The sequence below is a fragment of the Carassius auratus genome, chromosome 18 (assembly GCF_003368295.1).
Source record: "Carassius auratus strain Wakin chromosome 18, ASM336829v1, whole genome shotgun sequence".
NCBI lineage: Eukaryota > Metazoa > Chordata > Actinopteri > Cypriniformes > Cyprinidae > Carassius > Carassius auratus.
Window position 1 is genome coordinate 1,184,712 of NC_039260.1, and position 14,328 is coordinate 1,199,039.

The window sequence follows — 14,328 nt, forward strand, 5'->3', positions numbered from 1 at the left end:
AAATAATTATAATTACAGTAATTTGGGTTATTATTTGATTTGAGTTTTGCATGAGAGAAATAATGATTTGTAACAAGCATAAAATAAATGCAATGCTGCTGTAACACTTTAAATATAAATATCACACGCTGAGCACATTTCCAGCTAATTTTCATTTTTGGGTGAACTACTCCTTTAAGAGAACCGTGCAAATCGTTTCATTAATTAAAAGGGGATTTGAGATTAGCCACACATGCATGGATCCGTTTGACACCCAGTGTGGCCATAGAATCAAAATATCCCAAATGGTTCGAGGAGTTCAGAGCAGATTCTCAGAGTCGTCTCATAATTACGGTAAATCTGCATGATGTGAACGCAACTTGACTTCCCGTGTGAACTGTGCATGTGTGTTGTGATTCTTCTCTCTGTTCTCTCCAACTATGACCATGTCCTTGTTTCTTGTCGTCCCCGTCTCCTCTGGGCTCTTGCACCAGGAGGAAGGGACTGTGGTCTTCTGCAAGGTGTGTGGACAGGTTTCCTCTAACATCTCTATGCACCGCTGCTCTACAGCCAGAATTCTGTCATCATTTACTCATCCTCATATCGTTCCAAAGTTCATCTATAAGCTCATCTACTCTCTGTCTTTCCGTTTGGAGCAACATTAAATGACGCTCCTCTCTGGTTGTGAATTCTGGCTGTAGTGTATGGTCCTTATTCATCCCGGTTGAGACACATTTGAGCACACACCTCACTTCCTGTCTCTCATACTTCCTGTCCCGCCCCCTCAAGAGCATGCTGCACCTGATCGAGTTTCCTGGCATGGGATGATTATCTTCAATAACTAAGGCTGCTAACACTTAATGTTTAAGGGGTCATTCAGCCAAAATGGAACAATCAGTCATTATTTATTCACCTTAATGCACTCACATAAATATTTAGGCTAAAATGTAACATTTATGTATTTGAATTGCATATAAATGTTTTTGGATGTATGTGTGTGTATACAGAAAATGTCTATATATACTTTCTAAATATATTTTTTATATTTACATATATATATATATATTATATAGGTTACGTCAAAAACACATAAAAACAGTCGGTTATGTCTTAAACAACTGGGAAATAAATGGCATGTGTATATTACCAGCCGTTAAAGGTCATTCATAATGTATTGAAATCACTGGGTAGTTTTTGTCCAGTTTTAAAGTACTTCATATTAAAGATTCATAAAGACAGATCATTTGTGCGAGCGCCAGAGGTCTGTCAGATTAAGGTTATATGTCTTACCTCTGTTGAACTGAAGGCTACAGCGCTTTAAAAAGAGTCCAGCTGTTTGAAATAGTGACTAATTTAAGGAAATTAAAGCGAAATGCTCCGAATATAACCCTGCCTTCTCTGGCAGCGCCACTGTTCCCAGAGCAATTAGCCAAGTGAAAGAAAAATGTAATTACAGTGGCTTGTTATCATGGATTTATAAATAAAAGATAGTGAAATGTCCAAGAAATATTAACTGCGAGAGTCAAAGTTAGCTGCGATAGAGCAAGCGTTCACACAGATCACCCGTTATCTGCTAATTAACGAGACGAGGTACAGTAGACCACAGGTGCGGTATACAAGAGTAATCTTCTGTACAGTTTCACATCAAGATTCCCTAATTAAGATCCTTATTAAAATATAATGAATTCAGCTATAACTTAGCAATGTTAATATTTCACTTCTTACAGCGGTTTTGGGAAATTATTTAGCACAAATCCGTCTGTAATTATTGTAGTCAGTCAGACCTCCCTGATGCAAATACAAATCTTTTATAAATACATGAAGTTTGATACATAAATTTAATATTTTTTGTTTGTTGGGTCACTTGTCTCGGGGGTAAAAACTCTATTTTCCTGGTCACATGTCAAAATACAAAATAAAAAGGATAAACTATATTGTTCCAAACCAGGAAAAAAATAATTCTCACTATAATAATGCTTGCAAATGTTTTACTTCTTATTAAGCAGTGCAACAGGTGATAACATGAATAAAAAGTAATAATTTGCATTCTGCATTTCTAAAATGTATTTAAATACTATAATATAAATAAATAATATATATAAATATAATCTATATATATATATATATATATATATATATATATATATATATATATATATATATATATATATATATGTATCTTATATTTAAATTTACATTTATTCATTTAGCAGATGCTTTTATCCAATGTATTTATTTATTTATTCATTTCTTGCAGTAATTCTGCCCTTAAATAATTTTTTAAAGTGTAGTTGACAAATTTTGAATGTATCTTTGAAAATAATTTATTTGATCTTTTATTTTATTTTACATTTTTTCTATTTTATTTTGTATATATTGTTCATTATATTTTACATTTGCAGTCTATAAACATGTGTTTTCCCTTGCTTTTTATTACAAAAAATATATATTAACAAAAATGTTATTACAAAAAAAAAAATATATATATAAAACAATATGCAATTTTGCAAGTATTCTGTATTTTAATAAATTTTTATACAATTTTTATACATTTATAAAATTTTATACATTTTATACATATTTATATGATTGATTTGTTGATTATAGTAATTCAGTTCTTAGGAATTATTTATCAATTTTATTTCCATTCCATCATTTAATGTTAAATAAAATACATTTTTGGAAAATCAGTTGCTAATATTAATGCAGAATTAATAGTTTACTATTTGCAACACAATATGTTCATATGAAGGCATGCCATTTCCGCTGAGTGCTCAGTGTTTCCTGTTCCTGTGGTGTGTGTCATGTGACGCTGTGTGTTTTCCAGCTGGACGCCGAGGCCAGCGATCTGCTGAAAGAGCTGCAGAATAAACTCAACACGGTGCTGGACGAGCTCAGTGGTGTCTTCGGCTCCAGGTGACGTATGAGGGAATCATGGGACGCAGGAAATATGAAAGCTGAATAAATAAGACGCATGGTTTGTTATGATAGGATAATATTTGGCTGAGATACAACTATTTGAAAATCTGGAATCTGAGGGAGCAAAAAAATCTAAATATTGAGAAAATCACCTTTAAAGTTGTTCAGATGAATACTTAGCAATGCATATTATTAATCAAACATTAAGTTTTTATATATTAAAAATAGGAAATTTTTACATAATATATTCATGGAACATGATCTTTACTTAATATCGTAATGATTTTTGGCATAAAAGAAAAATTGATAATTTAATACAATGTATTCCTGGATATTGCTACAAATATACCTGTGATTATTTTTCCTAGTTTATTTTATATTTAATTTTATTAGAATTGGAATTAAAAAGCGCTTTATTTCCAAGTGTGTTTACAAACGCAAGGAGTTTTTACTATTCAACAAAATAAAAAATAAAGTGATTAAAAATAAACTATTTGTATCACAGTTTTTTATGTGTTTAATAAAATCTAATATTTTTATTGATAAGAATTTATGAAATAAAATAGAAAATAATTTTCATGGAGGACATTTATCTTTTATTTATAGCCCAAATATTTAACAAAGGTCTTATATATAAGAAGTATATATAAGAAAATTAATGTAGACTTCTGTGATTAGAAAATATAGACATACAGATGAGCTTAAATAATAAAAATCACATTTATTTATTTGATTTAATAAAAATATTTTCTAGAAGACTTATATGCTTTATTGTATGTTTTTTTTAGACATATAGTTGTGCAACTGTGTTCTCGTTCTTAAATGAATGCCAGTATGGATGTAGTTTCATGTTGACCATGTCTGTGCAGTTTCAAGCCGGTCATTGAAGACTGTGTCAAACAAATGAATCAGGAGCTGATGCAGATGAAGGGAAGCGCGGGGAACAAGAGCAACGCAGCGATGGACGCAGAGACCGTCCTGAGAGCACTCATGGACCTGCTGGACAAGAAGTGAGGAAACACACCGCTACATCTGATCAAGCACCTGCTGCGCTTCTTTCATCACTCGTTCATCCCTCTTCTGTCTCTCCAGCCTTATTCTGTTCGCCAAGATCTGTGAGAAGACGGTTCTCAAACGGGTCCTTAAGGAGCTGTGGAAGATTGTGCTCAACACCATCGAGCAACAGATTGTTCTTCCTCCTCTCTCAGACCAGACAGTGAGTGTCTCACACACACACACACACACACACACACACATCTGCTCCTAACACAGGCGTATGGAAATGTTACTGAAGACACAATCACAGATCAGCTGAGGATAGAATGAAACAAATGAAATTTAAATTAAATTAAATTAAATTAAATTAAATTAAATTAAATTAAATTAAATTAAATTAAATTAAATTAAATTAAATTAAATTAAATTAAATTAAATTAAATATTTCAAAGCTATAAAAAGAAAATGTAATTAATTTAATTTAAAAAAAAATACGTAAAATGAAATAAAAATAAAATTTGCAATGGAGGCCGTGCATATTTTACTTTATAGCTGAGATAAAAGAGAATAATGGCGAACTTAACAGATTTTATTTCATAGGTAAAATACAATTTTATATTTAATTGATTGCTTATATATTTTACTTTATTGCTCAAATAAAACAGAAAACGGAGAGATTAATATATTTTATGTCATATTTTTTTTATTTACTTAACTTAAAATAAAACAAAATACTTTGTAGCTAAAATAAACTAAAATAATGGAGAGTTTATGCTTAATATATCTTTTTTAATAGCTAAAATAAAATGTTATATATAATGGAGGATTTATACTGTCTATTTTACTTTAGAACTAAAAATAAAATAAAATAATGGAGATCTTATATGTATATACATATATATTATTTCATAGCTATAAAATAAAAATATTTAAGTGAGGCCTTTTATATATTTTACTATATAATTAAAATAAAAAAAATTTTAAAAAAATGATGCAATGCTTATACATTTCAGTTCATAGCTAAAATAAAATACAAGTATAAAAATAGATTATTTAATAGAACCCCTATTATTTTATTTTTTTTAGTTATATTTAAATGTTGTCACAATGTCCCTCATTGTTTTTTGGAAATATTATTCTAGTAAGTGATAGACAAAATGTTTTGTGCATTTGTTTAACAGCAAGGAGCTCAGATGATTTTCAGCGCTGCTAAGGACCTCGGCCAGTTCTCCAAACTCAAGGTGAGGACTTGGTTTTCCTATCTATGCTAAAGAAAACGTTAGCATTTCATTTAAAAGGGATACAAATTGTGTTGTTATACCTCCAAGGATCATCCCAGCTAACAGGGAACATGCTCAGAATGATTCGACAAGGTTCTCTGAGAGTTATCAACAAACATTCCAGTAACATTTATGAAACGTCTATTCATAGTTATCTGGTCTTTAGCAACATCCTTAAAACATAAGCACAAAAATGTATTTCTGTGTGTGTGTGTGTGTATCTGTGTATCTGTGTATCTGTGTATCTGTGTGTTTGAGTGTGTGTGTGTGTGTGTGAGTGTATCTGTGCGTTTGAGTGTGTGTGTGTGTGTGTGTGTGTGTGTGTGAGAGTGTGTCTGTGTGTGTGTGTGTGAGTGTGTGTCTGTGTCTGGGTGTATCTGTGGATCTGTGTGTTTCAGTGTGTGTGTGTGTGTGTGTGTGTGTGTGTATCTGTGTGTGTGTGTGTGTGTGTATCTGTGTCTGTGTGTGTGTGTGTGTGTGTGTGTGTGTGTGCGTGTCTGTGTGTGTGTGTGTGTGTGTATCTGTGTATCTGTGTGTTTGAGTGTGTGTGTGTATGTGTCTGTGTCTGTGTGTGTATCTGTGTGTGTGAGCGTGTGTGTGTGTGTGTGTGTGTGTGTGTGTGTGTTTGCATGAACTTTAAACTAATTTCTTTTTAATGTGTTTAAACATGAGCCCAAAATAGGATGTCACTGGTTTAATAATCCAGCCTGTGAACACCAATGCGGGATCAGTGAGCGAGGCATGTTGGGTTTAGAGCAGCAGACGACTGACAGTGAGTTTGATGTTTGTTCCTCGTGGAGCTCAGAGGACTCTAGATGTCCACTATCCTCACAAACTACAGCAGTGCTTTCATGTAGCTCCCGTCTAGCTGCCAAAACGCTTTCGGGCTCATGCGAAGGCTTTACAGCTGTCCGTCAAACGCTGGCCGTTTGCATCCTCACGGTCTCTCCGGAAAACTTCCCCTCTTCTGCTGGTGTAATTATATGCGCCCCGCTGAGGAGTTTAAGTCCAGTGAAGGACGAGCGCTTTGGATCGGAGCAGGTGTCGGACAGATGGACGCTTCTCGTCAGTATGTTTCCAGCGGCGGAGACGCTCCATCTCATTTGTTCCTCTCTCTCTGTCTCATTTCATAGGCACTGAAACATCTCTGCTCAGTAGCAGCTTTAGCTCCAAATGCATTGTTATGGTTCCTGTTCCCTGTGCTTTAGTAATTGTGTGTAGAATTCAATCGCTCTGTTTCCGAAACCCAGTCAAACTGCAGCACTGTCTATGGCTTCTTGTATTATATGCAACTGCATCAGAAGTGACTTTTTCATGCAACTTAATTCAACTGAAGTCTCTTCTGATCAGTAAGACTGCATTTATTTGATCAAAAAAAAAAGTGAAATATTATTGTTTTGTAAAATAACCCTTTTCTGTGTGAATCTTTGTTAAAATATAATTTATTTCTGAGACCAAAGTTGTATTTTCAGCATCATTCCTCCAGTCTTCAGTGTCACATGATCTTCAGAAATCATGAAAATATGATGATTTGCTGCTCAAGAAACATTTCTGATTATTATCAATGTTGAATACAGTCACGCTGCACAATGTTTTATGGAAACTGTGATATATTTTATATTTTATCAGGATTCACAGATGAATAGAAAGTTTGTAAGGAATATAATAATTATTTGTAAGAATATGATATATATCACTCTCAGGCTGATTTGTATTAAACGTTGCATCCCCATTGACCTGTAAGATTAAGTGAAACTGAAGTTTCATCCTGAATCATGGTGAGGCATCAGAGTCTCCTGGGATCTGTCACCTTTGATTTTAATAAGCTGTTAGCGCTCCTAGGAAAGTCCTGCTGACCTCTGGATGTTGTTTTCGTGCAAAGCTCACATTAAAAGACTCCTGCACACTGGCCGTCCTGATTAATCCTGAGATTTTCTGTGTGTTTTACCTGAATATCCCACCGAATGATATGGACAGGGATCTGGTGTTCACATAAACTTTTGAAAAAAAAATTGGTATTAAGGCATTTTAACAAACTAGGAAATGTGTTAATCAAAACTGAATGCGCTCATCCCTAAAATTATTATTTAGCAATGAATTTAAATATATAAGCTCTTCATAAAATAAAATATTTTTAATAACTAGAACAAAATAAAAATTATATATATATTATATATATATATTTCTTTACAGCTAAAATAAAATAAGAAACAGCAAACTAAACTCTCAGAATTATTTATGAATTGCGTTTTATTAAAATGCATTAGTTTAGCTTGACCATTTTTGGAAACTGAGAAAATATATATTTAATTTAATTTAATTTAATTTAATTTTATTTTATTTTATTTTATTTTATTTTATTTTATTTTATTTTATTTTATTTTATTTTATTTTTTAATTTTATTTTAATTTTAATTTTATGAAAGAAAATTATAGACACCCCTAATAAAAGAAAATATAAAATGTTATTACCAAAACAAAATAACAAATAAAATATTTTTACTGTCTTATATATTTTATATATTTTATATATTTTATTCATATCAATATTTGTATAACTAAAATAAAATATAATATGGAGGGCATGCATAATATAATTGGCTAAAATATAAACAAGTCATCTTATGCATGGCATTTAATTAAACTTCTTTAACTTGAGTTGGGATGTATAGTTGGAGCAGTGTTGGAAATGAATGTTTTCATGTGTCTGTCTTTCTCTGTGTTCAGGAGCATGTGATCCGGGAGGAAGCTCGCAGTCTGAGCCCTCGACAGTGTGCCGCCATGGATTTAGTGCTTCCCACCATCAAGGTATGGGCTTTTTCGTTCTTCTTCTGCTCTGATTCAGGTCTCAGTCACATGAACTGCTGCGTAGAGTTCAATCAAACACTTGCTTTAAATTCAGATGCATAAAAATGTAGCTTAAGTCTTGTTATCATTAGGCTTATTTATGTTTTTTAGGTATGCACACAGACTGTTCTCTGCTACATATTCCACATGTAAAAAGAGACTCTACATTGCAATATCATATTCAGTCTTATGTATTTTGTTCTGAGATTGCTTTGAGTTCCTCTCCAGGCCTCTGGAGGGCGATGGTGTGCATGCAGAAACTCCAGCATTTATGAGCAGCTTCATGCAACTCAAACATACTCCTCTTCAGGTTGAAGTGATTATGTGATATTTTTCACCTGTGAACCACATTTGGTTGAAGCATCCGATTTCCTTTACTGACAGTGGTGTTTGACTGTAGTTGTGGGGTAAATATGCATACATGCATCGTTGCAATCGGTCATGGAGTGGGAATTTGGCTCATTGTTATTCTGAGGACTGAAGCTAATTAGGGAAGTTCAGGAAAGCCTTGAGTGAAACGGCTGCATGCAGAGATGAGCTCAGGATCCTGTGCTCGAGGTGCAAAGAAACGACAGCGAAGATATCTGCTGAGATTAATGAGAATAATAATTAATGTGTGAGTGGGGAGAAAAGAAACACAGACAGATAAAAAGACGAGAGGAGAACAATCCCTGTCTGTGTTTTGTCTTTTTAAACCTGAATCCATCAATGAATCAGTGCACTTCAAAATACATTTTTCTAACATTTTTATTTATTAAAATAAAGCAATAATATTGTACGACTATAGAATATGATATTTCTTGAATATTTTTTTCCTAAAACATTGGGAGTTTATTTTTAGATAGATATCATTTATTATTTTTATTGCTTTATTTTTAGATATAATTTATTTTTTTTATTTTTTTTTTTATTTTTTTTTTCTTGAAGGGCAAACTCACAAACCCTCACGTATCCTAAGGGTTTTTCTTTACAAGTTGTCAATTTTTACTTTTTAACCACATTTTTAGTTAGATGGACTATATATATATATATATATATATATTATTTAGAGTCAAAGTGAGAGAACTTTAAAAGATTAGAAATGCTACACAATTGTTAGGTAGAGTAGACATTAAGATAAATATTTAAGAGAATAGACACTATTGAATTAAATTAATATTATTTTAAGACTTATTTGGCTGTGAATGCAAGGTACATATTGAATGTAATTTATTTCATTGGCACATTTTTACCTTTTTTGTTTTAAGCATTAATCTCAATATGTTGTTAGACTGATGCCTTAATTAATTAATACATAAATAATCAAATAATTATCTGAATGCAAGTCTTATCTTATGCAACTTTGGAGATAAGTTAATTGATCTAGTTTTAAGGATACTTTTATTTTATTTTTTAATCAACCATTTATTTTTTGTATTTTAATTATTTTTGGCACTATAGAAATTAATGCATTTTGATACTGAACAAAGACAATATTAGAAATGTAATGATAGTGTGTTGTTGACCTTTCGAGCTAAATGCCAAATGTATCTGCAAATGACAGATGGTACATCAAATAGAACATGAATAAATTAAAAATAAAATAAAATAAGGCAGGGCCTTCTCCACTGCTCTCAAACACAATAGAAAAAGCTCTATATGAATAATGCATCTGAAATAATGGGCCACCAGAAGATGAAAAAAGCATGCATTTGAAAGCCAGCATATCAAACAAAGACTGATCTGATCAGCACATGAAACATATAAACACGGTCCTTAATATGTGCACTGAATCTGTTACGCTGATGAGTTTCATAAAAGCTGGTTTATTCTTTATTCTGTATTATTACCAAAACGTGATTTAAAATTAAATGTATTTTATTTATTTATTTTTGAGTTTTATATATATATATATATATATATATATATATATATATATATATATATATATATATATGAATGATGCTACACAAATAAAATTCATTATTTTTTTTATTTTTTTTATTGAGTTAAATAGATGAAATACAAATTATCCTATTCAAATTAAATTGATTGTATTTATTTTTCTTGAATTTTATGTGTAGATATAAATGACGCTACACAAATCAAATGTATTTTTATTATTGAGTTTAATAGATATAAATGATCCTATTCAAATTAAATGTAATTTATTTATTTTTCTTGAGTTTTATAGATAGATATGAATGATGCTACACAAATAAATTGTATTATTAACTAATTAATTTATTTTTATATTGAGTTTAATAGATATAAATGATCCTATTCTAATTAAATATAATTATTTATTTATTTAGAGTTTTATAGAGTGATGTTAATGATGCTTCACAAATAAAATGTATTAGTTATTTATTTTAATAAGGTAAAAAGTCAAAGAAACTAAATGCAAACATTAAATATGAAAAACAGAAAGGCTAAATGATACAAAAGATTAAATATTTAGATGAGTAATTTTGATTCTTTTTATATTCTGACCTGCGAAGCACTTTGAGCTGCATTTTATGAAAGATGCAATTAAAATATATACAATTAAAATACAATTTTAATTACATGTGATGATAAAATACTTGATTCTACAGGTCAAAGTAAGGGAAAAACTCAATGCAAGCATTGAAAACGACACCTGGCCTTTCCTGAGCGCCGGAGCGATTGATTCCTGGTGTAAATCTCATCTGTCTCCATCACGCAGACGTTCATCCGCACCGCTCACGCTCTAAGCGGCTCTTACAGAATAATAAAGCAGATCTGATCAGATGCCAGTCGTCTCTCACACTCGTGTGCAGCTCTGTTTAAGCCCCGTCTGATTGTGTTCAGCCGTCTCCCGTCTCGCCGTTAACTCAGGATTAACTCAGTTAACCGTATGAAGCTGGGAACCTTACATTTCATTTATGATGTTCAAATCACGTCCTGCTCTGATGAATGGAGGTGTATACTGTATATGCTGAATGGCAGTGTTTCAACAGTAAGGCAGTGCATTCGGGTGAGAATACGTTTTGAAAAATATTTTGGGGTATTTTTGTATTTTATGTTTTTTTCTTGCAATTCATCAAACAATCAAAAATATGCACAGGTCAAACTCAGTTTTATTTTATTGTTATAGAATTTTTATATAATTATTTTATTATCATATAATTATAGATTTCAGATTTTTGATGAGATTGTTGGAATTACTGGAAAAATATAAATTTAATATAAAATAATACAATTTAAAATAATATATAATATATAATAATTATAGTAAAATATATGTTTATTTTTGCATTTTACAAAAAAGCATTTCAGTCATTCTACTACACAATTTCTGGTTTAATTCAATGTTACTTTTTGTAATCATTTGTGAAATTTACTAGCAATATCTGAGTGAACATTGTTTGGAAGTAAATCCTAAAACAATTTTCTCAGTGTAGGCCAAGCCAATATTTTATTTTATTTTATTTTATTTTATTTTATTCAAATATATATAAACAATTTATTAATTGTATTTTTTTAATTTATTTATTTATCTTTTTTTTTTTTTACCTACATTAAAAAAAAAATATTTAAAAATTTCTTTTAGACGTTTAAGGAACAACCATCATTGCAAATTGTCTTTAATATTTCATCCCCCATATAAAGACATGAAAATGTTCTGCTTTCTCAAAGTAACCCCGATTCGTGTATGACTCATTTGTTCTGTCACAGCGAATAGAAGTTTTTCGGGTGTTTTCTGAGTGAAGACGAATGATCTGCAGAAACACAGCATGTTTGACTCTCTCAGTAAACAGTGCCCTTGTTTCTCCACTCAGCAATATTTCCATGCGGGTGGAAACGGTCTGAAGAAAACCTTCCTGGAGAAGAGCCCCGATCTCAAGTCCTTGAAATACGCCCTCAGCCTTTACACTCAACCCACAGATGCCTTGATCAAGAAATATATATGCACCCAAACCTCTCAAGGTAAGACACTAATGCTGAAGTGTGCATTCTTCTTCAGATCTGTCCAACTTTATGAATCAATGCAACAATATGACTTACATGATACAGCACACTAGGAATTCTTTGCATTATTTACATATCATTTTGACTTAATTCACCTCCTTGTCCATATCTGTTTTCTTCCTCGGCTCTTTCCACAGTGCCATTATTTTGAGCGTCTTTTTACAACATTAGACAAACATTAGCAGCGTTCTCCTTCCTTCTCTTGGACAAAGAAATCAATCAATTCAGTTCAACTCAAATGAGCTTCATCTGTGGACTGTGGAGAAGCACAGTGATGCCAAAGCAATAAACAGTGAATACATTATACAGGCATACAGATAGATAGATTTAAAGAAAGAGAGAGAAAGCTTTTCCAATGAAAAGTCAATCCCAGAATGCAAAAAAAACAATATTGTATTCAGCAAGCTTACTTTAAGAGATCATCATTTCTTCTTCTACTGTTGAACACTGAAGATATTTTGAAGAACTTTCACCAGTTATTTAAAATATCTTATTTTATCTTCAACAGAAGGAACTCAAATTAGTAAAATAAAATATAATAATGTTTTATGAAACCATTATTTTGTAACTCAGAATTAGCCTAGAAATTAACCTTATTTTTATTTATTTTTTAGTCATTTTGTTTTGTGCTTTTTTATCTTTATTTCTTTATTATTATTATTATTATTATTATTCATCTTTTAATTATTTGTAACATTTCTATTTATCTTTATTTTGTTTCATTTGTTTCATTGTTTCAACTATAATTTATGTTCTATTGTAATTTATAATGTTATTATTTCAGTTTTACTTTTTTATTTTTCAGTCAGTTGCTAAGGCAATAATTATTATTAATTATTATATTAATATTAATAATTTATTTCATTTTGGTTTCAAAATAGAAAAATATTTCTATATATGTATATATATTTTTAATATATAATATATTTCTTCTTAACTCATTATTTTATTGGTCTGCCATCAGAATAAATTTGTTTGGAAAATTATTTATTTTGAAGAAATTAACTTCACTTGTTCAACTTGACTTAAACATGCAACTAAATGAAGTCATGTGACAGGCACATTAATATTTGAAGGTGGAGTGTGTTTCAAACACTTTTTTTTAATTTTATACAGTATATAAAGTGCATATAGTCTCTCTCTCTCTCTCTCTCTCTCTCTTCTAAGGCTATATGATATGATTTTGCACAGCTGTGTGTGTGTTGAGTTGAGGATGTGTGTTTATGATTCATCATACTTCATGTTTAGAGTTATTCATCACTGCGGTTCTGGGGTTTCCTGTCGGATGCATTTCTTGCAAATCTGGGCTCTTTTGGTTCAGATGGAGAATCTCTAGGGATTTCTACACAGCAGACACATCACACTCAAACTCATTTTGTCATGCACTGTCAGGAATAGTATCTTTAAACTGAGCTAAAACTGAATCTAACAGCATTATAAATCCAGGAAAGATTGTTTTTTTATTTTAGTGGTCATATCATACAGATTTTTTTTTATTATTATTACTATTACTTTGATTTTCTCCTTGAGTCCTGAAGGTTTAATGAGATCAATGCAAATCTTCATGATATGAACCCTTTAAAAAATGTCAAAATGATGCATAAACTTATGCAATACAATTTCGGTGATGACATAATTGTTTTCATTATTAGCATTAATGAAAACGTTTTTTTTTTTTTTTTAATTTTTTTTTTTTAATCTAAAATGGCTTATTTCATATATTTTTTGTGCTTTTTGTACTTATTGTATGACGCATCTGTGAGAAGTGGAAAATGTATTCATAAAATAGAATAAATTAACAATATTACATAAAAATCTATTTTTAGTACATATAATAATAATATAGGCATATTGCACACTGCATTGTATAACATATTGAATATAACGGAGTATAATAATATTAAATAATATTTTGTGTTTTTCCTTACAGATCATTTTCTAAACTGAATTTATAATCTCAGTTTACTCTTTATTATTATACTTTAATAAATATTGTTGGTTACAAGTTAATATCAGCTGTATGGTGATTTGTTGATGCATTGGTAAGAAGTAAAGAGATCCTTGAAGGGCAAATCCAAAAACACAGCGTTGACTCCTCCATTATTCTCTCGTTCTGTCTGGATCTGCTCCAGAAAGGAAAGGGTTTAAAATATAGTTCAAACCAGCAACCATCTGGAAATCCATTAGACTAGAGTTATGGGATTATGAATTCAGGGGTTTGACAGTCGACAGCTATTAAAGATGAATCGAGGAGAAATAAATCTCTCTTGGGATAGATTATATTGACTTTTCATAAAGATAGCAATGATTCATCTTAATCTTTTTTTTCTTTCAA

General features: G+C 30.9%; 1 protein-coding gene across 3 annotated transcripts in view; it reads left to right on the top strand.

Annotated features, from left to right (window-relative positions):
• Positions 1 to 14,328, top strand: part of unc13c (unc-13 homolog C (C. elegans)) — a 121,088-nt gene that overhangs the window by 99,828 nt on the left and 6,932 nt on the right. For 2 of the 3 annotated variants that reach the window (XM_026286981.1, XM_026286982.1), the window contains 7 exons: positions 474 to 500; positions 2,807 to 2,895; positions 3,768 to 3,908; positions 3,991 to 4,114; positions 5,076 to 5,135; positions 7,902 to 7,982; positions 11,804 to 11,951. In XM_026286981.1, coding sequence (XP_026142766.1) covers positions 474 to 500; positions 2,807 to 2,895; positions 3,768 to 3,908; positions 3,991 to 4,114; positions 5,076 to 5,135; positions 7,902 to 7,982; positions 11,804 to 11,951 — 670 coding nt within the window. The remainder of the gene's footprint in view (positions 1 to 473; positions 501 to 2,806; positions 2,896 to 3,767; positions 3,909 to 3,990; positions 4,115 to 5,075; positions 5,136 to 7,901; positions 7,983 to 11,803; positions 11,952 to 14,328) is intronic. The other variant, XM_026286983.1, reaches the window with a different exon arrangement.